This window comes from Vulpes vulpes, chromosome 2, assembly GCF_048418805.1.
Source record: "Vulpes vulpes isolate BD-2025 chromosome 2, VulVul3, whole genome shotgun sequence".
Lineage (NCBI taxonomy): Eukaryota > Metazoa > Chordata > Mammalia > Carnivora > Canidae > Vulpes > Vulpes vulpes.
In genome coordinates, this window is record NC_132781.1 from 63,849,985 (window position 1) to 63,872,996 (window position 23,012).

Below are 23,012 nucleotides of genomic sequence, written 5' to 3' on the forward strand. Positions count from 1 at the left end.
CCCATAGAGACTTGGCACCTGTGTTTTAGCAAAGCTGATTGGAGCCATCTGGCTGCTTACTCTCATGAAAACTGGGAGGCTCACAGCATCCATTACTTATGTTGGCAAATTCCAACATTTTGATTTGTTGGACCCTCTGTGGACTTCTGTGCAGGAAGAAATACAAATTCCGTAACCCTTTCATGTTATGTTTTTTTCTCTACACAAATTTTTCAAGTATACAATTTTGAAAAGTCCTTCCCAAAGCTGGAGCCGAACTTTCTATAATTATACCATGATAATGACATAGTACGTACGCCTTTCCCAGAAAATACTTCCATTGTACTTCTTCTGCACTTAAGCTACAAAATAAACAACTTGGCTTTGCTATCATCTTACACATTCTCTTCTAAATCACTTTTGCCCGACTCCAGGCATAAACAAGGTAGAAATTGGTTAATATTATTGTGACTTGATGAGGAAAGATCTAAAGATCTACAGCTCTAAACATTTCAGAGTGATAGTTTCCAATATCTAGACTGTAGAAAATAGTGTGGTGAGTTTTTTGATTTCACATAACCCTTGAGATCAACCTGTCTAAAACCATCAACCCCAATCTGCTCAAGTGAAGGTGTCCCTAGTTGAATCATGCATATAAACTAAAAATATCTCTCTAGCAAAATGCATTTTTAACAATCCTATTAAGAAAAAATAAATTCTACTCATGTTCAACTTTTAGCATTCTTTTAGGATTGCAATATTGTATGTTCAGATAGTCATCTGGAAACTAATATTACACTATATGGGAACTAACTGTAATTTTAATAAAAACTTTTAAAAAGTAGTCACTGAGCATGTATAATGCATTCCACAATTATTTAGTCAAAAAGTTCAACACAAGAGGATAGCTGCATTTCACCTGTAAACCTATGAAATATGTTGTCTAGAAATCTCCATTTGGAAAGCCCATAAAAAGACACCCAACTGCCAAGTTTGGAGTGTATTCCTTCCTATACGACCTTGCCTATACAACTGCCTATATAACCAATACACAGGTTGACTTCCAGATCTCCTCAACATCACAAGGTTACACAAAATAAAAGACTTGGACTCAACTGAGGTGTGGGAAATAATTATGGTTGAAGAAGCTCATTACCCTTTGCAGTTTAATTAGCATATGGTTATTAAACATACTAGGCTCCTCCATCTTTTAGTGCTTAGGCAAATTATTTTACATTTCTGAACTCAGGCTTTTCATATGCAAATGGATGATATATACATTAGAAACATCATGGATGACAATGCCTGGTATATAAGTGCTCAATTAATAGGAGATATTATTGTTGCTACTATCATTAATATCAATGATGGAATGATGTTTCTTTTGCTCAGCATCTTTTGCTCAGTAAGGTATTAGAAAACACCAAAGACAGAAACCATGCCCTAATTTAATTCAACTTGAAAATCAAAATGTGATTTTTAAGATATTGGGTTCATAAACCTGAACAAATCTTTTTGCCCTTTGCTATTTGTACCAAAACTAGGCTTGAGTAGGTGAGGCATGCTTAATCATTCTTGGCAGACATTAATTTTATTCCTTCTTTTTTCTTTTGGGAAGACAAGATCTTCCCAAAGTCCAGTGTTCACATCTCCTCCTCCCATTCCTTTCTTTTTCACACTTTCCTGTCCTTCCCTCTCCTTTACTATTTGTCTTTTATAGAGACCAGGATGTGGTCCCAGATCTTCCTCTTTAGAGAAAGATGAGGCTGGGGAAAATAGGACTTCACAAAAGTGACTCTATCAAGTATCTCCAGGAAGACAATTACCCAGGGGTGGCAGCAGAAAATCAGTTAAGGGCCCTTTAAGTATATCACTTTTCCCTGTATAGTAGGGTATGACACAGAGAATTATTCCATTCCATTACTCCATCTATAACCCTGGCTGTGGACTGGCAAGTAATAAAATTTAAAAATATGTTTATTTCATGGTAACATCTTGTTATATATTATTTATTGATAGATAACAATTGTCATTACTCAGATATATTGATCAATCTTTATATCCTAATTGAAAATATACAGCCAAAAAGTGACACCTCATTAGGTATTTTTTTTCATTAGGTATTATTTGGCATCTCTAAAGGTGATAGTGAAAGCACAGTATTAAAAGTAAAACTCCAAGAATGTTTTCATTTTTGAAGGAGTAGGAGAAAAAAATTGAGAGGCACAAAAAAATAACAGAATACAAAATAATGGTGGTGAATTGAGTCTCTGTCCTTGGTTTTAAATATGAAAGGCATTAGATCTTCTCCTTTAAATATTTCTGAATAGCCATTCCTTACAGTGGTATCTCACATTATACTTCTTAAATACTTATCACAAAAATATCTCATCTACTCCTGATGGTATAACTATCGTTATTTACAGGTATAAAAAAAAATCAAGGTTCAAGGATATTATATAAATTGCTCAAAGTCACACACTACTAAATATTAGCCCAAGACTAGAACAAAGCCTTTAGAAAAGATGGCACCATGTCTCCAAGAAGATTATAAAGCAAAAATGAAATACTTGTGTTATATCCCTTAAGCCTGACTCTTCATTACCATGAACAGCAGAACAGACTACCAAATACCTGGGTGACAAAGACTATTGGGAAAAAAATGTGTTATTTTTTTAAAAGATCTGAATATTATAAATCTGGAAGATCAGTCACCTGCCTAGGGAAGAGAAAGAAACTAAGAGTGGTATCTGATAGATGAATTAGAAATACTGCTTTTAGTAAGTTACCATTATCAAGGAATAATATTGAAGCACTTTTCTAGAAACTTTCCATGGATTGGTTAATTTAATCTAAGGCTGAGGGACACCTGGGTGGCTCAGTGGTTTAGTGCCTGCCTTTGGCCCAGGGCATGATCCTGGGGTCCCAGGATCAAGTCCCACATCGGGCTCCCTGCGTGGAGCCTGCTCCTCCCTCTGCCTATGTCTCTGCCTCTCTCTCTGTGTGTCTCTCATGAATAAATAAAATCTTTAAAAAAAAAATCTAAGGCTGAGAAAAGCTTGATCATTCACTGGGCTCTGGCCAGGACACTCATCTGTGCTGTGCAAATGAACGCAGAATTAGAGCCCTGAACAAAACAGATGGATGTGTGCTGTTGGATTTTGGAGAGAATTGATTGTATGCAGAAAGGCACCTGGGAAGAGGACTCTCATTTTAAGGTGATGTGAGCCTGAGAAACAAAATGTTGATTGATCCATCTCAGAACTGGAGAAACATGATGGCCTGCTTCAGAGGAGCAGAACATCTGAGGGAAGTCAGGGAAGTGCCTGCCCTACCCATTGATTCAGGGACCAGGTCTGAATTCAAGGGAACAGGGAAGGGGGAGGCTGCAAAGTAGAACAACCCAGCCAGAAACAATTGGGATAAACCAGAATCCAAAACCCAGACAAAAGCTAAGAATTTCTAAAGGGACTGAGAAAGCTGCCAAACCTGGCGGTGGTCCCAGCCAGATCTACTGTGTGCCAGTATCTAGGCAGCTTGATCTAACATCCAAACCAAATAGCTTGAATATGCCTAATCTCAAATCAGATCCAAAGCAACAAAAGCCTAGCTAATTCCACTTACATTTCAATGGAGCCTAGAATTACTATTAACAAAAAAAAATTGATTTCTTTCCATTGTTTGTTCTCTGTTGCTAACTACAGTCTATACTACTGTAGGTAACAGCACTAGACTACACTTTTTAAAATATCTAAAGCTGTTGTGTGCTTATGTCAGAAGAAGCAGTGTGAGAGCTAATGAGGAAGTAGCATCCTGCCTGGTAACAATGAAAAGAGGATCCAGGGAGAAAGTAAGTGATGGCAACAAGTGATGGGAGCAAGTAGGTCACATTTCTCTTATCTGACAGGAAAAAAAAAAAAGTGCCAAACTGGAGAGAAAACCCAGAGGCTCAATCAGGAACAAGCCATGGGTCCTTATCAATACAGAAGAGGCCACAGGGCACCAGGAAAAACTTGGGGGAAGCAGTGTGAGGCCTAAGAACCAGCTGCCCTGGCTCTGGAGGTGACACCTCTCCTCACGCCTCATCTACCTGCCGGAATAGCTATATTCTTGGGTTCTCAGTGTGGTTTAGGGTTTCCCTGATAGTCATTTAGCAAAGAGTAAAATGAATGAGGGAGAAAGACTCTTTGTAAGGGGCTGTGATGGGAAAGGGCTTCTTCCTCTCTCATATCCCATTTGGTATTAGCTACCAGTATCAAAGAGCAGAAGAAATAACTCAGTACTACATCCTGAATCTCTCCCCAAATAATAAGCTACAGAACAAATATCATTCCACAAACCACTTATTCAATATGAGATTTTTTCCTCCTTAATTGTGTTTTGTGGAGTGATTTGTTTCGTTACTACATGCCAGTCACCATTTTACATATATTATCTCATTTAATTTTCCTTATCTCTGTTTTACAGGCATGGAAACTAAGTACTAAATTATATTTCTAACTTTCTGTTGAAAAAAAAAACTAAAGAAAAATGGGGTCATAAAATTGGATTGGGAAAAAAATGACATTCGTAGTCTAGGTTTAACTGGATAACCAAAGTCACTGCAGTAAAGGGCATGCATACTCACAGACAATGAAGGGTAAGGAAAAAGTTTCTTTTTTTTTTTTTTAATTTTTTATTTATTTATGATAGTCACAGAGAGAGAGAGAGGCAGAGAGACACAGGCGGAGGGAGAAGCAGGCTCCATGCACCAGGAGCCTGACGTGGGATTCGATCCCGGGTCTCCAGGATCACGCCCTGGGCCAAAGGCAGGCGCCAAACCGCTGCGCCACCCAGGGATCCCAGGAAAAAGTTTCTATAATAGTGTAGGGGTAAGAAAATGAAGAAGCCAGGGAGAAAAAAACCAGGGACAAATTGATGATGGCACTGCCCAAATTTCCAGAGGTAGTACAAGCTGAGTACTCAAATTAAGGTTCCTAGTTGGTCTTTGTCCTTAAATCAGGTCTCATTCATCTCTTATAAGCTTAGACACTACATATCAAAACTATCCATTTAAGTGGTAAATGATGTTTTTAGATCATCCTACAAACCATGATTCTTTAAAACAGTTATCAGATAACCTTGTCATAAACATCTTACTAAAAATTTTGAATACATACCAATCAAGTATAAACTTTGTTTTTACTTTCTAATAAAAAGCAAATTAAATATATCTTACTTGATTTTTAAATACTACCAAGGAAAGTTCCTAGGTTTACATGTCATTCTTTCATAGTAAACTGCAATAATATAGATTACCTACATATCTCAAACCAAATTATTAAGTTGAACTCTATGAAATTGCTGACAGTCAACTTTATTTTACCTACAAAATGGCAATTTCATACGGCTTAAACTAAAATAATAGTAAGAAAAAGAGTGGATGAAGGGAAATCTAACACCAGAGGAAATGGAAACCTAACACTAACTCCACAGAAACACCTCAATTAATATATTGGGAAATTATATCACTTGCCTAAAATTTAGTACCTGGCAGACACGTCTATCAAAATTCACAGATGCCTCAGACAAGTCGTAATTTCATCATAATTAACATCTTGGAAGCTAGCCTGATTCTTTCCTGATTTATTACAATTAAAAATGTTTTTCATTTCTTTTTTAAAACACTAAATTATCTTGAACCCAAAGCTACATCAGAACCCTAAAAAATGGGAGTTAATCTTTAGCTATGGAAAGACAGTGGTGGGCTGTTAATGGGTATGCTGCTAATAATAAATGTTTGAGAAAACCAGCTCTCTAGAGAAAAAGCATTTTTGTGTGTGTGTGCATAGTAAATTTCACTGATATAAAGGACAGGCAGCACACATATAAGTAATAATAAAACATATAATACTCTGTTGTATATTGCATATAGTCCATTGATTCTCATAGAATGCTTTTGTTAATTTTTACCAAACTCCTTTAGCAGTAGCCAACTTGTTGTTGCAACTGGAAACCAAACATAGTTGCAACATCCATGTTGAACATCCATTATCATATATGTTAACAAGTAGGACAAAAGTGAAACAATGAAGACATATGTCAGACTTCACTCATTCCTCAATGATGTGGTGACTCCTTTGCTAAAACTGGATAATAATTTTTGAATACTGGCCAGGTATTTACTGGATGGATTCTTTCTGCTTTTCACATTTTAAAAGCTGTTAAGGATTGAATGTTTCTATCTCCTCCCAATATTCATATGTTGAAATCCTAACCCTTCCACCCAATATGATAGGAGGAGATGGGGCCTTTGAGAGGAAATTAGATCATGAGGGCAGAGCCTTCATGAATGGGATTAATGCTCTTATGAAAAGAGAGAGGAGAAAGATGATCGAGCTCCCTCTGCCATGTAAAAGATACAATGAAAACAACCATCTACAAGCTAGGAAGAGGGCCCTTACCAAGAACCAAATCTGTGGCACTTTGGTCTTGGACTCCACAGCCTCCAGAACTATGTGAAATAAACGCTTATTGTTTAAGCCACCCAGTGTATGGTAATTTGTTAAGAGCTCAAACTGACTACACAATGGCCATAGACACTGTACACTTAAATTTAATCTGCATTATTAGCATTTTCTCCGTCACTTTTTAAAGCCTATAAACAAATGATGCAACAATAAATCAAGTCCTGATTTGAATTCACTGATTTCGATGGTGCAAATGCTACCACCACAGCTTATTTTAAGCTACCAAAATGAAGTCACTGAATACAGAGTTGGGAAGATGTGACTCCATAACAATTTATAGTATTTCCATCATATATATACACAATAGATAACCTGAAGAGTATAAACTCCAGTACAATGCAATAAAATAAGTAGGAAATGATGAATTTTGAGTAATTATCTTTGTTTTTAATATCACTATTTAATTGTGTGTATACATAATTTAATTTTTAATAGTAGCTGTGTTTAAACAACTGGCTTGCAAAATTCCTGATTGGCTCTTGTGCATAAATAGAAGTAGCTCCAGCACACCACTGGGAAATGAAAAAAATCCCAATCCTAAAGTATCTCCATAATTTCAGCTATTAATTGCACTGTTGCTATCATAACTAAAGCAAGCAATGTCTAATCTCTAGCCTATACTGGAATATTAAAGTGGCTGAGGTTTATCTAGATTTTACATGCAGATACAGTGTTAGAATCTAGCTCCAACAATAGATATAAGATTCTCATTTATTAAAATAGTAGCCACAATTATATAATTCTTTGTCTTAGAAATTTATTCTAAGAACATTTCATAGTTGTTAAAGATATCAAGTAATTAAACCCTAACATATCGAGGTAACTGTGTAAACTTGCAAGTAAGAAAAAGTGTCTTTAAAAAAACAAAAATTTGCCATCTGATAATTTATAAGAACATACCTTAGAGGTACATGAAAGGCATTACTATAGAATCTCTCAAAGTCAAATCTCACCTTTGGATAATTAAAAGGAGTTAAGTAACACAAAGGCCAATAATAACATGTTTAATAAGGCCTAATCATATTCCACGCTTCAGGGTGTAAGCTGATCAGCTGAAGAGCTGGAAAGGAAGAACTGACTGCCCTCCCTACTTGCTTTCTGCCCAGCATATATAACATTTCACAAGTGAAAGGTGAATGACAAAGGCAATTTCAACTTTGCTCTGAAGTACAAAGATCTACTGATAGGATAAAAGATTGAATGCTGGATGATGTCAACTTATCAGTTGTATTCCACATCCAAATACTTTCTCCTAAAGCACAAAGTACTGGCCTACAAGATCCATCTGTTCTTAATTTCTACTTTGCCTGGCACTTCATGAAAACAAAGCTCAGACCAAACTGGCAGAAGGCACCCTTACGCTGCCATTTCCACTCCGCTTCTCTTTGCAAACATAGCAATGTTTGAAAACAATGCAGTGTCTTGCTTCTTTAACAATAAGTACCAACTTCATGATAAAAAAAAATTAATCTCCAAATCATGGAATTTCATTTAAATAAAGAAGAGGATAAAAAATAAAACATAAAAGGGACTCAGTTGGTCAAGCATCTGCCTTAGGCTCAGGCCATGATCTCAGGGTCCTGGGATAGAGCCCAGTTGGTCAAGCATCTGCCTTAGGCTCAGGCCATGATCTCAGGGTCCTGGGATAGAGCCCCATATCAGGCTTCCTGCTCAGCGGGGAGTCTGCTTGTCTCTCTCTCTCTCTCTCTCCTTCCCTCTTCCCCTATCCCCTCCCCCTCCCTCATTCCCTTTCTCTCTCAAATAAATAAAACCTTAAAAAAAAAAAAAACATAAAAGACAGATTTTTACTTCAGTTGCCCTAATTTAAAGAACAGGGGCTGCTTTTAAAATGAAGTATTTGTGACATCAGTTGTAACCCACTGTTCATCCCGTAACATTTCCAGCCATTAAGCCCTTCAAAAATACAATTGAAAAAACAAAAAGGAAACAAAGGACATATACAAGAAATAAAACATTTCCCATCAGCAGCAATATGACAGGTAATGATAGAACCATCAAAACTGTAGTAGGAATATTCTAGATTAGATTCTTCTTTTTGTGAGTGTTTTTCATAAGGAGCACTTCTATTTTAAGTATTTATTTATAAATTGTTTTGCTTTTTAAAAAAATTATGGTAGCAGTTAAATCAATGTAGAAGTCATTCAATAAAACTGAACTTTTCATTTGGTGCTACTTAACGACTCATTAAGAAACTACAATAATGGAATGGTTCAAAAATACACCAGAGAAAATTTGCTAATAGTATGCTCCCTTCGAGCCAACAATTCGTTTTAATATCAAGTCAGAAAATTCAATTCCCAGAAACGGAGTGACCAAGTTAGAATTCAGTTTATACAATTCATTCAGTCCACTTTTTCCACAGCAAAATATTTTTATGCTATTCTGAAAGTACAGATGAAGGCAACGAATTTGATGCTCCCTTACCTACTCATTTCTCTTGTACTAAAAAAGACCAGGGTGGGATGAGAGAGACCCGGTTCTACCAGCCCGGTGCTTAGCAATACTTCCCGTCATGGTTTCATTTTCCATTCTTCCTGGAAATTAGCTTCTCCCTTCTCAGATTATAGGCAACCATGAAATTTATTTGAAATAAAGACAATGATACAAAAGATAGATACTTTACAGAAAACTGCTAAATGCAACAAAGCATAAATAAGACACGGTGCCTTTCCTATTACTAAATAATGGGGTAGTATACCACCTTGAATAATTATTCTCACATCTAACCATCATTTTTATATAACAAAAGAGTAGATGATTCTTTTTCTTTCTTTTTGTAGGCCTAGACTTTATTAAGTAACAAATGTAATACTGAGCCTTACTTGGATAAATAGTCATTTATAGAGTAGACACCATCTCCCATACCTAGCAAATACTCTATGATACTAGAATTCAGAGCTTTTATCCTATCTTAGTCTATCCTCCGTATTCTTACACATCCCCAAGTCAAAAGTATTTTCCTTGATATAGTCAAAAAACAAATTTGATGACTCCTCTGAAATATTCAGTTGTTTCATCATAGTGACATTACCAAACCATCTCAGTCAATCAGAATAGACGTATATGGAGCAAGCAAGGCATCTTGGCATCTGCAGCCTTAGTAACTGCTGAAATCTTTCCAACAGGACTGCAGACCTGCCCAACTGGGTAAGTGTCATTAGGAAATGGCTGTGGCATATGAACTTGAGGAAAGAAGAAATATGGAGGGGGTAAAAACAACAGATGATGTGAGATGGAGTAAAGGTGAGTAAGACAGGAAAGAGAGCGGGGCAGCTGTTAGGCCCTGCATTACCATTATCAGGGTTGGTAAACATCCTACTTGCACTGGAGACTGTCTTCCCAATGTCAGCCAGGGATCGAAGGTTAGATTTCTTGGTTTGATGCCGGTGCCTCCGGAGCAAAGTGTAGGTCACCTTATCCTTAAGGTCAGGTTTCAATAGGCCTGTCTCAATCTGATGGTCAACAATCATCTCTGATACAAAAACAAGCAAAACAAAAACAAAAAGCAAAACTAAGTTATAAGATCACAATGTTAATTTTTTACTCTGATTTTATGGACATTACCTTCAAACTTACTATCAATATGCTATTTCCCCAAATTTTCAACTTTCCCCTTTGTATGAAGGATAAAGATACAGGACACAAAGATCCTGGTGTTAATGAGAGAGAGATAAATATTCCACTATGAATTTATATGTTTGGAGAGGAAGAATCATCTTGTCCTCTTTTATCCAATCCCAGTTAATAGTGAATTCACATTAATCACATTCTTCTATGAGTAATACAGTAAGTCAGTAATTTACATTTTTTCAATTAGGTAAAAAAAAAGATTAGAAAAATTTCATGTGCTCTATCATAGCAAGTATGCCAGAAATATAAATTATATTTTAAAAACTTGAAGAGATATGCAAAATTTAATATAATGACATTATTAATTTTTTAGATGTTTTCCCAATCCTTCTGTAATGATATATTTTCCTTAAAATAGGACAAAGGAAAACAATACTGTTGCCCATATCAGGTTATTTGAACACCAATCAATCCAATGAAAGAAACACTAACGTACAAAACTATGCCTTCATCTTTTCTAAAAAGGGAGGCTATTCTTTGGATCCAACAAAAGCCTTTTCAATATATTCCAGTAATCATTTTAAAATATAAAGTGACCAGAATTTAATATAAAATTTCAGTCTTACTACAAAAAGTTGTAATTTCTATTAGTTCTTGTTTTTAGAATGGCTTTAATTGAAAAAGATAACTGTGTTTAATAGAAACTGCTCCACGGGTGACTCTGCTAAAGGACAAGTTTTACTCCAAAAGAAGAAATCCTCTTGCTCCCAAGTCCAGCATGTCAGCAGAATGGCATAAAGTAGCCTGGTGCATCCTTCTCTAACATCACATAACAGGTCGACATTTCCTCTGTCCAGAATAGAGTTCTGGCCAAATCATAACAGAAACTATACAAGGCAGGAGATTACTTCATCCACTGTACACAGGTGGAGCTTTCACCCCCTGCACAGAACCAGAACAATGAGTGGATCCCACGCCTACCTTTTCAGGTATATGAGTGCATCTAGCACACCTCAAAATTCTCCCCTTGGGCAAACTTCCCAGTATACAAAAGTGGAAATGAGAGGGGCACCTGGGTGGCTCAGTGGTTAAGTGTCCAACTCTTGATTTCAGCTCAGGGCATGATCTCAGGGTCCTGGGATCAAGCCCTTCATCAGGGTCCAGTGCTAGCGTGGAGTCTGCTTGAGATTCTCACCCTCTCCTGTTGCCCATCCCCCTGCTTGTACCCACTGGGTCTCTCTCACAAATAAATAAATAAATCTTTTTTTTTTTTTTAAGTGGAGATGAGAACAAAAGTTCTTCTCTTGCAAAAGTCTGACCAAAAAAAAGTGATGGGAACTGGTAGGATAACAGCATCTCCTAAAAGAAGTTACAAATATTCTAGGGGCTCTGCTGGGTCACAACTGTGCCTCCCAGAAGACCATCTTAATCACAAGTACTCGCAGAACCTGCCTTACAGCCTACAGCTAGAAACTGACAACTTACATAGTATACAAGCAACTACTTGGGAGCCACGCAGAGGCTGAATCCGGATTTTCCATCCCATGTCTAACACAGATGCTATAAATGTCACATAACACTGGGCCACTTGGTGGGGGAGCTTGGGCAAGGCAGGAAGAGTTTCTCCCATAGGAATGTTTTGGTTTGAGAGTGGCCTTTAGCTCTGAATGTTTTTAACTGCACAAACCCTTCTCAGTGAAACTCTCAGAACTGATCCTATAATTACTGATCTGTTCCACAGTAAAATAATTAGGTGCAACTCCTCTACTTTCCCTTGAAGTCTTATTCAATGTGGAAGGTCCATTTTACAGAAGAACCATAAAAATAAACAAACAGCCCCAGCATATCTGAGGCACATGTTATCAAGCTCCTACTATAATTCCAGGGCTGTGGATTAAAGTGTTTCTTATCTATCCTTCCTGGCAGGGCCTCCCTCTACACTTGCCTTCCCTTGTAATCTCAAACCTATCTGTACATACACACAGCCGACCCTCTGTTCCTAATGCCTGGAAATCACCGGTTAGAACAGGTTAAGACATCTGTGTGGCTTATGCCCTTCATTAAGTTTCCATAAAACGGCCCACATTACAGCGATCTTTTTAAGCACAAACTACAAAACCTTTCAAGGAAAGTGGGGGCAGTAACATTTCACAGCTACACTGAAATTAAGCCTTCAGTGTTCAAAATTCCACAAACACTACCAATCAGGAGAGAACGTGCCAACTGTAGATAAGAGCAGAGCTGAAAGAAACCTCAGGAAACACCAAGTTTGCAACCTCTTGTTGTACAGATGGGAAAAGAGAGGGCAAAAGACAAAAGAGGTGACTTGCCCTCCGAGGTAGCCTAACAACCCCCCACTAAGTAAAACCAGGTTTTTCTAACACATAATTCATATCTTTTTCCATATCATACAGTATTTTTCTTTATTTAAAAAAGGAAGCTCTGGACCAAAAAAATATATTATTTTGTTGCTATATCCAGAGCTTCTGCAAACCAAAAGAATGGAGAATGCAACCAAAAAATGATCAAAAGTGAGAAACATTTTTAAAAGAAATACAAGGCCCAAGAAATATTAAACTTCAGGACTTGTTCAGGACTAACAAGGGCAATTTAAGTAAATTTATATAAATGTCACCAATTGTGAGATTTTGTAAACCTATCAAAGTAGCAAAATGTAAAAGAGCAATCCACACTGATATGAAGGCTGGGTGCCACAGGGAACCCCATAGACTGAGCATGGCAGCCATAACTAGTACAACCTTACTTGAAGCCATTTAGCAAATGACATAAAACCCTTTAATATGTTCAAACTCTTTGAATATTTCACCATTAGAAAGGCAACTTAAATGCTCAGTAATAGATTACTAAATATTTTTGCAGCCATTAAAATGATATGTGCAATTATGTTTAATCACATGGAAAGAAATTCATGTTTTTAAGTTAAGAAGGGCAGATTAAAGTGTTATATATAGTATGATCCCACTTGTAAAATAAATTTCATTTGTGTAAATTTCATTTGTGTAAATAGAGATGTGCAGAAAAACTGCTGGGAGGGTAACTGTAAATGGTGGTATTTTTATTTTTGTGTGTTCTATTTTTCTGGATTATTTAAAAATGAATGTTCATTAGTTTTGTGATAAAAAATAAATACATAGCCATTTTGAAAATATAAAAGGTGTTAAAAGCAAGAAACAACATGACTAACACATCTGCCAACATGCACAGCTCAGGAATGCCTTTAAATATAAAAATGAGAACTCCAAAAATAGAGCTACACTTTCCTAACCCACTCACCATCATAATAAAATACCTGAGGTGGCTTATAATTTCTTTTAATTTAGGAGGGCAGGAAAATTCTCATGCACTTGCCTCCATGTAGGAATGACATTCTTTAATTGTAGGATTATAACAATGACAGTAATAATCAAGCTATTAAAATAATCCATGAAAATATTGTTTTATCCCTTTAGTTGCTTTAAAGATAAAATTTTTTATTAACATTCAAAAGGGGTTCTTCATAAAGAAAACATGGAGACATCCCAAGGAGAATCAGGATCAGGCTGAAAGCTGCGTGTAAAGATGAGAAGTAGCACCTGCTTAAGCAATCACGTGGTGACAGTCTGCACCTGCAGACGGAGGCCGCCTCTCAGAGACAGGCCACGGAGCAGGAGGAGCAGGTGCACTGCAAGGAAGATACAAATCACTCACGCTATTGTTTGTTTGTATGATCACACCCACTATTATTTATTTCTCTTCTCTTTTGTGGAGATAAGAATGGGGTGGAGGGTAGATGCACCTTAGAGATGTAGCTGTACATAATTCTCAACTCTGAATTATTGGCATGATGCAAAACAAAACAACCACTTCAGCCTCTGCTAGAAAAGGATTTTTCAATAACTAAATAAATAATGACCACAACCCTTCAAGTCACTGTGCCATTTCTGTCATTTAAAATGAAATTAGGGCGCGCTTTTTTTTTTTTTTTGCCTTCATGTGTTTTAATCCTCTGTAAGGTTTTGATTCTTTGAGGATTTTTAAATATTTTTTTCAGTTATACTCTTTCAAACATACTCTCTCCATTCCTGCAAATCTGATCCCTTTCCTCCCTCCCTCCTTCCCTTCTTTCTTTCCTTCCTTCCATCCATCCCTCCTTCCTCCTTCTGCTTTTAATGTGTGTTTTTTGCCTTGAATTGTTTTTATGTATTATCAGCTCTAGAATGAGAGTGACAGTACTTCCAAGTGACCTGGTTAGGTATCTAATTTTAAAATATAATGACATTTTTAAAAGTAAATAGGAATGGTTAGAGAAAAAAGTCCACAACTGATAATAAAAAGTAATGGAACATTAAAGTGAGAATTTAACACGCTTAATAAACCTTTCTTAAATCTAGTGAATACCAGAACCTCTTTCTCTGGCCATTGGCTAACAAAGCTCCAATATAAAGTGGGATTCTGTCTTCTCGAGAATGGAAAAGATTAGCCAATTGCTGATGAGCAGAAACTCCTTAAGATGGCTCTTTCTGATACTAAAGATCCCAAAGACAGTTTTACAGAAAAGCCCAAGTTCTTCTTTCTTAATATTGGAACCTTTCTAGTGACCCTTAAGCCACAATACATATACTCCCCTGAGATTGCCTATATCTTGCCCAGTCACAAGTTTAACTTCCATTTTACCCAGCATTCATGCATTCTGACTTGTTTTTTCAATTTGTCTAATTTCAGACATCTTTGCTCCAGATTAGTTCTTAAAGTCGGAACACACAGAAATTGCAATTCTCACTCCAAAACTGGACAGATTTTTTGTAACCACGATTTTTTTTTAATAACAAACTCCCTTGCAATAAAACAAATCACCCAGAAAACTATCCCTTCTGTTTGCTTCTGTCTTTGGAGATGGGCTGATCTTCCCTGGGCACAATAATAAATCCATTTTCAGCTAACTTGCCTTGTCAAATATGAAAAATTCTACATAGAGATTATTTCCTACATTATCTTCCCACCATGTGGATGTGGATTTGTAACTTATCCCATCTACAAAGTGACCGATTTGCAAACCTAATTCCAATGACTGGCACATCGCAGAAGCTCAAGCACACCCACTATTATTTGCTGAATACTATACTGCTGAATAATTATTGCATGAACTAGTTAATTCTGTCCATCCAGTATCTTCACATTAGCCCTTACCCCTTCTCCACTGACACTTTAAACACCTCAAGTTCATGAAATGTATGGGACTTCTTTGCAAATGGAACTAACCAGTTCTCTGAAGAAGAATCTGATACATACACATCAGTAAGATACATGCCTCATTCGACAACTAATCTTTTCTTCCATACACATGCTATAGCTTTCCCACTGTCAATTAAAACAAACAAATACAGATGCCATAGATAAGCCTTTTGACTATAGATATCCAAAGAAATTTTGTAGTAAACCTGAAATTACACAAGAATTTTACACTGATCACTTTCTACAGGGCTGCAATCCACCACTTCTTCCCCACAATCCCAAATTAGGTACCCTGCAGAGCCCTGGGGAAAGTGTGGTCATCCATACAGGTCCAGTGGTCATCTAGTTCCTGAATTTTCCTAGGAAAGCCAAACAGAGCCCCTATACTCTTTTTTGAGAAAAACATAATCTTTAGCACATCTAGATCCAAAGGGTAATAAGGCAGTTCAGGCCAGGCTTTTGTTAGAAAATGAAAACAATACCCCTGTTTGGAAATGTAGTAATGTGTGTCCCGGATATTCAACATGGTACACTCACATTCACTAACCAACACTAGTTACCAAAGATACCAATGCTGCCCTGCACCTTGAGGTTCCGTGACTTGGTGATGGTTGTAGATTGATGATCATCATCATGTGACATGATCAGTCACTAGCCCACCAGGGTCTGCCAGCCTCTTGTCCCACACAACCTTTCTGACATACAGTTAAAGCATCTTGACTTCCACCTACAAAACCAGCCCCAACCCAGCAACTAGATGATTTTCCTGTTTAGATAGGACTTAAGGCCCCTATTTTACAGATGATGAAAGTAAGGACCAGAAAAGGTTAGTGCAAATGTCCAAGGTCAGAGTTCTAGAAATCTAGTCCCCTCCCCAGATCTCCATTTTAAAATAACCAAGGATGCAGGGGGGAAGCCTACATTAAAAATATTAACCTTACAAGGTAGAAGTGAATGCAACTCTGTACATATACACATTATGATCCCAATAAAAAAATAACATGAAAAATTAAAAGCATGAGAGGGAAGACTGAGAAACAAAAGCTGGATGGAAACATGCCACAATGGTACCAATGGCTATGAAAGTATGATGGAAGATTTTTTTCACTTTCTTCTCAATATTTGTATTTTCCAAATCTTCTGCAAAAAAATGTTACTATTTTTGTAATATAAAAAAGAGCAAAAATAAATGTAGAATATTCAACTCTGTTTACACTAGAAGTTATCTGCTTTAATGGAGACCCACGGACAGGTAGCTAAAGAAATGATAAAAACTTAAAACAACATACTTACCCACCAACTGTGGGAGAGAAGAAGCCTCCCTGTCAAGCATGATGGATCCTTTCTCCATACATGTCCTTAGCTCAAATAAGCTGTGAAGGGACAATGTGGCCACGTGGGGCTTGCTCCATCTTTCCCCACCCTGTTCCACTTTTTCTTCAAACTTAATCCACCTAGGAACATGAGATTAGTGAACAGCAATTAAAAGTATTCCAACCTCCTCTGGAAATAGCTACATCAACCCCTCCATCTCCACCCCCACCAGCACTCCCAAAATGTCTCATTTGGTGGAGTCTTAAAAGCTTATTATATCATTAATTGCATTACCTTTATAAATATACCAAACAGAGTCACTAGACTCTCCTTCCCCTGGTGTTAGAGAGAAAGAAAATAAACCAAAATGATCCAAAGGATTCTTGGTTTTTTATCTGTCTATATGTAACCATGAAATCCTGAAGAATGATTATTTTGCTAAATTTTTAAAATAACATAGGAAAAATGTGCATTTCAAAATTCTCCATGAAAGCCCACACTGTGTAAAAATAACCACCATTGTGAGAATTCTGTTGTGACTTCACAAGGCAAGTTTATATAAGTTGAAATATCAGTTATAAACCAATATTTATCTTAATTATTTGAAAAACATGGTGTATGAAGTGTTTGGATGAATATAAAATTTCCCTTTAACACTTAAAGAAGGCCAGCATGTGCAGCTTGTATTTCTCAGATGACACACGTTCCATTCTCACTGAGATTCTAATGGGAGCTTTACCCTTCAAGTCTCACTCCACATGCGTTTAAAAATACACAAGTTCAGGGAACAACACATCGATTCCAATAACAGATCTCCTATCAACCTTAACAATGGAATAAACAAACCAATTTCATAACTCCTTCTTTCTAAGACTTCCAGATACTTCAATAACTTAGTGATATACTGCAACTTTTTAAAAGTTTAATGGAAATGAAAACAAAACACATTTGACAGTCTTTATATCCCATGTATTGCTCATACAGACTCTCTCTACACTGGTAAAGGAGAACACAAAAGCATCACCATTTTGCTATTCATTATGACCCAAAATAAAAAATGCTTCTTTCTCTCACTTCAAATCTTCTGAAAGATATTGAAAAAGATACAGAGGGGGTTAAAAAATTGTTTTCCTACATTCTTCACTCAAAGGTTTAATAATTGAAAAATGTTTTCCTAGAAAAAGCTAAACGCTCACCTAGCTCACTAAAGAAGAGAACAAAGGGCAGAGATCAGAGGAAGCTCTACATAAGATATTATTTATAGACTGCTCACCACCCCCAGAGGAGGCAAGAAAACACATTAGTAGAACCAAGAGTGAACGCAGATCAAAAGATCAGCCACAGAGTCAAAGAAACTTTAGAATTTTAATCAAGCCCAATACCCATGTGATCCAGAGTATTTAGCCATATCCAGAGACTCAGTATGCACTCCTCTCGGGAAGGGCTCCCACATGTCAATGGTAACCTTCTCTCCAATCTCACCCTCAACTCCCAGACCCTCTTCCTTTCCTCTGTATCCCCCCAAAATGTAAACAGTGGAGATTTTTACATATTTTCTTCACAAGTTAAAAAGCCCACATCACCACCAAAATTCTAAAACTTCAGAACTGGACCTCATGTCTTTCTATAAAAGTAGTTGTGAAACATTCCAAGAGAGAATAAAAGACCCTTAATATTCACATGAGTGTGTGTGTAATTAAATTAATAGTTCTTCCCTTTGGTTGCTATTAGTTCCACAGAAATAGAACGAAAGGGCAGAAAAATAACAATTTTACATCATACTCTTAAAGAATTCTATGGATTTGCCAAAAAGATAAACGGTGACTGGGGTTATTTCAAGAGTAATCACTTTACAGTGTATATTACATTGGTTAACTTTAGGTATATTATCTTTTCAGGCTTGCTCACACAATCTCTAACCATGTTTGTTGATAACTGTTACATAAATCATGTATTTTAAAAATAATTTTAAACTATTTCAAAAATTGGGATTTGGGGAATAGGTGATATAGGTGATGGGGATTAAGGAGTGCACTGGTCATGATGAGCACTAGGAGTTATATGGAGTGTTGAACCACTATATTGTACACCTGAAATTAACATAACACTGTGTGTTAACTGGAATTAAAATAAAAACTTAAAATAATTTTTGAAGAGTATTTTTACTGAAGTATAACTGATGTATAATTAATTAATAATTAATTATATCCTACTAATTTCAGATGTACATTACAGTCAGTCACATTTACATTCGATGTCATAATTTATTACTCAAGATAAGACTCTAGTATATTAAAAGCTTCTATAGTATATAAAACCATTTCAGGATTACATATAAGGATGTTATCTCTAGTGTAGTGACTCCCTGTTTTGATTCTTGAGAGAAGTCTTATTAGCTGAGAGATAAATCTTAGATCATAGGATATAAATTAAACCCAAGATAAATAACAAAGGCCAGCTAGAAACTCAGTAAATGGGAGTGTTTTATACAACCTTCACTTCCTTCTTCATTCTACTCAATGAAACCCCCTTCCTGTCAGTACTACCAAATACATCCATATGTGAGAATGGGTCTTTTCTGCCATCTTTCTCAATTGTCCAAACTATGTAAGTTTAATAAAATTTTCTTAAAAAAAAAAAAAAAAAAAAACACCTGGTGACTCAGTTGGTTAAGCGTCCGACTTCAGGTTTCAGCTCAGGTCATGATCTCAGGTTTGTGAGATCCAGCCCTGAGTCACCAGGCTCAGGGGGAAAGTCTGCTTCTCTCCCACTCCCTCTGCCATCTCCTCCATTCATGTGTGTGGGCGCCCTCTTCCAAATAAGTAAACAGATCTTTAAAAAACAAAAAGGAGCAAAATGACTACATTCTTTTGTGACCAATCTTTAGCTTCATTCCTCTCCACAGTTTGTATTGTAGGTAAGCTGACTAGACTTAAATATGATTTTAAACAGGTCTTAACAGTATATTTAGAAATCATAAATCCCAACCAGCTTGGATTTATGGAATAGCATTACTCACCCTCCTGGCATACACCAGTCCTTTAGGTCAAGATTTAATCATAAAGGAATGAAAATGTAAAATCTCAAAACTAGCAAGTTCCTTAGAATCTACATTCCTAAGGGATAAGTATTATCTCATACTTCAGTTTAGCATCTTTTTCACTCTGAGGTTAGTAAATATTGACTGTTGTGATGATGTCATAACATAGCACAGCTAACAACATAAGGGAAACTCTGGGATAATGACTATTAAATTCCTTTAAAATGTATTGCTCTGATTGTTCAAGGAATGGAGTATGCTTCCAACGTATGCTTTCAGACATAAAGTTTTATGTGGGTTTCCCACTTACACAGATTGCTTGCATGCAGTTTCATTCCAGAAACTACACATGCTATGTCTAACTCATCACATATCAAGGACAAATTTGAAAAAAACCTGAAAATTACTCAATTCAAATGAGAACCCATTAAAGAAAAGGCTAAGGCAAAGGTACCAAAGTTCAGCCTACCCAAGTGCCAATGAATTTGTTAAGGTGCCTTAAAACCTTGTAATTACACTTTATTAAAAAAAAACAGACATTTTTACTGTAAAACATTCTATATAAGCTACTATCTACCCTTTATAGTGACTGTGAATAACAATATATTTGCAATAAGTTTCCTACTTTTCCTTTTGTCTTGGTACATGACATGTCACAAGAAAATTAATTTCAGAAGTTAGTTTTTAAATGCTTGCAATTACAAAACTGTTGTAACCTTGGAAGAAGAGTTTATTAGGTAAAGTTCATTTATTTCAAGGTCTTAGATGAAGAAGAATACAGCATGCTCAGTTTAATGCACCTTGAGTGACTGCCAACCAAATAGCATTTTACTCGTTTATTAAAGAAAAAGAAGGCCCACTGGGAATCACTGAATTTTGCAACTTTCCAATCATATGATTAAATATAATTTTAAAAAGACAAGACCTCTAACTTAAAAACATACCAATTTTACAGTGGAAAATAGACATGACTTTTGCCCTAGAATATAACCTAACTACATAAGATTAAAGTAATATATTTCTTGCTAACTAGTAAGTGCCTCATTACATAAAAGAAGCCAATGCTAGTGTGTATCTGGGATAAATTATGTTTTTAAAAAGAACTCTTCGATTTCTAGATCAACTGTGAAAGCTACTGCAAAGCAGTATATGTAACTACATGTAATTATGTAGATGATTAGATTCCATTTCCTTTAGCCTTTTTCTTACAGAAGAAATAAACTTGTTCTGAAATGGAATGTCCCAAAGTAATCTAGCAGAGAAAAGACAGAGAAGTTGGTGTAGATTGGGAAAAGGACAATCTCTTTCCAAATCCCCAGGGTAAGTATGCATGTCTGTGCTTGATGGTCATGCCCTGTAATCAGGTTTTCCAGAGGTAGGCTGGGTCAGTCTGCCAAGCAGAAACACAGATGGGTGCTCATTTGTGCTGTCCTGCTAGAAGTAAAACATCAATGCCCTTTTCCTTTGTTGGCTGCTTGTTTTGTTGGAACTTGTGACGGTCTTCCTTTTTACCCAGGTTTGGCAACAAAAAACTGAATCACACTGGACTGACCTTTAACATATATTCTTATAACAGCGAAATCCAACATTAGCCATCTGAATATTCACTGAAGGAAGACAGAGAGCCAATAACCATTTTTGCAGAGACAGCGCTGTCTCAAAGAAATAAAGAGCTTAGGGTGGTAGGGAAGAGCAGTAGCCCCTGATCCTGGCTTTGGGCCAACACCAAAGCTGGACCATGAACTTATTCTTTCACTAGTTTGTGTCATGAACCTCTCAGCTAATGCCTAGCCACCTAGAAATTCTTAACAAAGAGCATAGACTTCTTCAGTAATACCAAATTCTCCACTGTGATCACTGCTGTATTACTGAATGTCAGTACTTACCTAACACTCAGGAATACTCTCTAAAGAAAGAGTATTCTCTGCATTCCACTGATCATACACATTTCTCAGGTCTAATCATCCTATCCTTTGCCCAGTCTTTAATTTGTGCTTTATGTTGGAAGAGCCAATAAAAATTAAAAGTTCTAATTTATAGGAAAGGGGAAAAGCAAGGGAAAGATGTGGAAAAAAGGGGTGGTGGTGGTGGAGTTGGCTGAACTTCAAACTTCGTATAAATAAAGACTTCCCTTGTTCATAGTTTTACATGACTACTGTGCCTTCCAAGACTTAAATTGGGATATTTTTCCTACTACTGAAACCATTCTCTATTTTTTGAGACAGAGCATAACCCGAACTTCCTAACTAAAACTGAAGCTGCAGTAATGTTGAGAATCAATGTAGGATATTTTTGGTCAAATCAAATCATTAGCTACCTAAAAAGTATAGAATATTAAAAGGGGTGGTATTGTGTCCTGTGGGGCTGTGGGCTCACAGTAGAAACTACATTAAGCTGGAGAAGTCTAGTGGATTAGTTCTCTGTGGAATAAAACAGTCTATGAATCGGAGTTTTCACAAAAAAAGCAAAGATCTCAAATTTATAAGTTAGCCAGAATAATATTCATTGCACATTTTCATTTATAAAATCAATCCCTTCTAAGTATTAAACTTTTATTAGTTTGATAGGTTTGAGAATTTTTAATGGCAGAAAAAATCCTATCATCTCTAGAAAATGGATATCATAAGTGGCAATCAGAAATTACTGCAAAAATGTTCTTAAGCAGGGTATGTTGCAGGAACTAGAGATTAGTAAAACTCTGAATCATTTCTGGAGGCACAATCACCTTCTAACTTCCCAACAGGATTTAGGTGGAGCTAATTCTCTTAACACATACTTCTTGACTGTGGACAGTATACCCGGTAGTTGAAGGCACTAGAGACATAGTGATGAACAAAACAGCCAAAACTTTCTGCCCTCATGGAACTTTAATTTTATTGGAAAGAGAAAATAACAAGATATGCAATATGCTAAATGATGATAAGTGTTGAAGCACCTGGGTGGCTCAGTGGTTGAGTGTCTGCCTTTGGCTCAGAGCATGATCCCAGGGTCCTGGGAATTGAGCCTCACATCAGGCTCCCCACAGGGAACCTACTTCTCCCTCTGCCTATGTCTCTGCCTCTCTGTGTCTATGAATAAATAAATAAAATAAATAAATAAATAAATGATGATAAGTGTCAAGGAAAACATAATGAAGGATGGGGGTTAGAGAGTATTGGGGGATGGTTTCAATTTTAGATGGGGCAGCCACTGAGAAAGTAATATTTGAATAAAGACCTGAGGGGGTGAGAAAATGAACCATGAAGAAACGGGGGAGTGTAGCAAGGAAAGCATTTCAGACAGAGGAAACAGCAAGTGCAATGTCCCTGGCACAGAAGCATGACTGGCCAGCGAGTGAACAAAGGGGA

At 36.6% G+C, this 23,012-nt stretch overlaps 1 protein-coding gene across 16 annotated transcripts in view; it reads right to left on the bottom strand.

Moving 5' to 3' along the window:
- Positions 1 to 23,012, bottom strand: part of SLC4A4 (solute carrier family 4 member 4) — a 424,139-nt gene that overhangs the window by 177,638 nt on the left and 223,489 nt on the right. For 8 of the 16 annotated variants that reach the window (XM_072748813.1, XM_072748814.1, XM_072748812.1 and 5 more), the window contains 2 exons: positions 16,605 to 16,765; positions 9,802 to 9,981 (listed from right to left, as the gene is read on the bottom strand). In XM_072748813.1, the coding sequence (XP_072604914.1) occupies positions 9,802 to 9,981; positions 16,605 to 16,765 (341 nt within the window). The remainder of the gene's footprint in view (positions 1 to 9,801; positions 9,982 to 16,604; positions 16,766 to 23,012) is intronic. The other 8 variants (XM_072748806.1, XM_072748817.1, XM_072748807.1 and 5 more) reach the window with 1 other exon arrangement.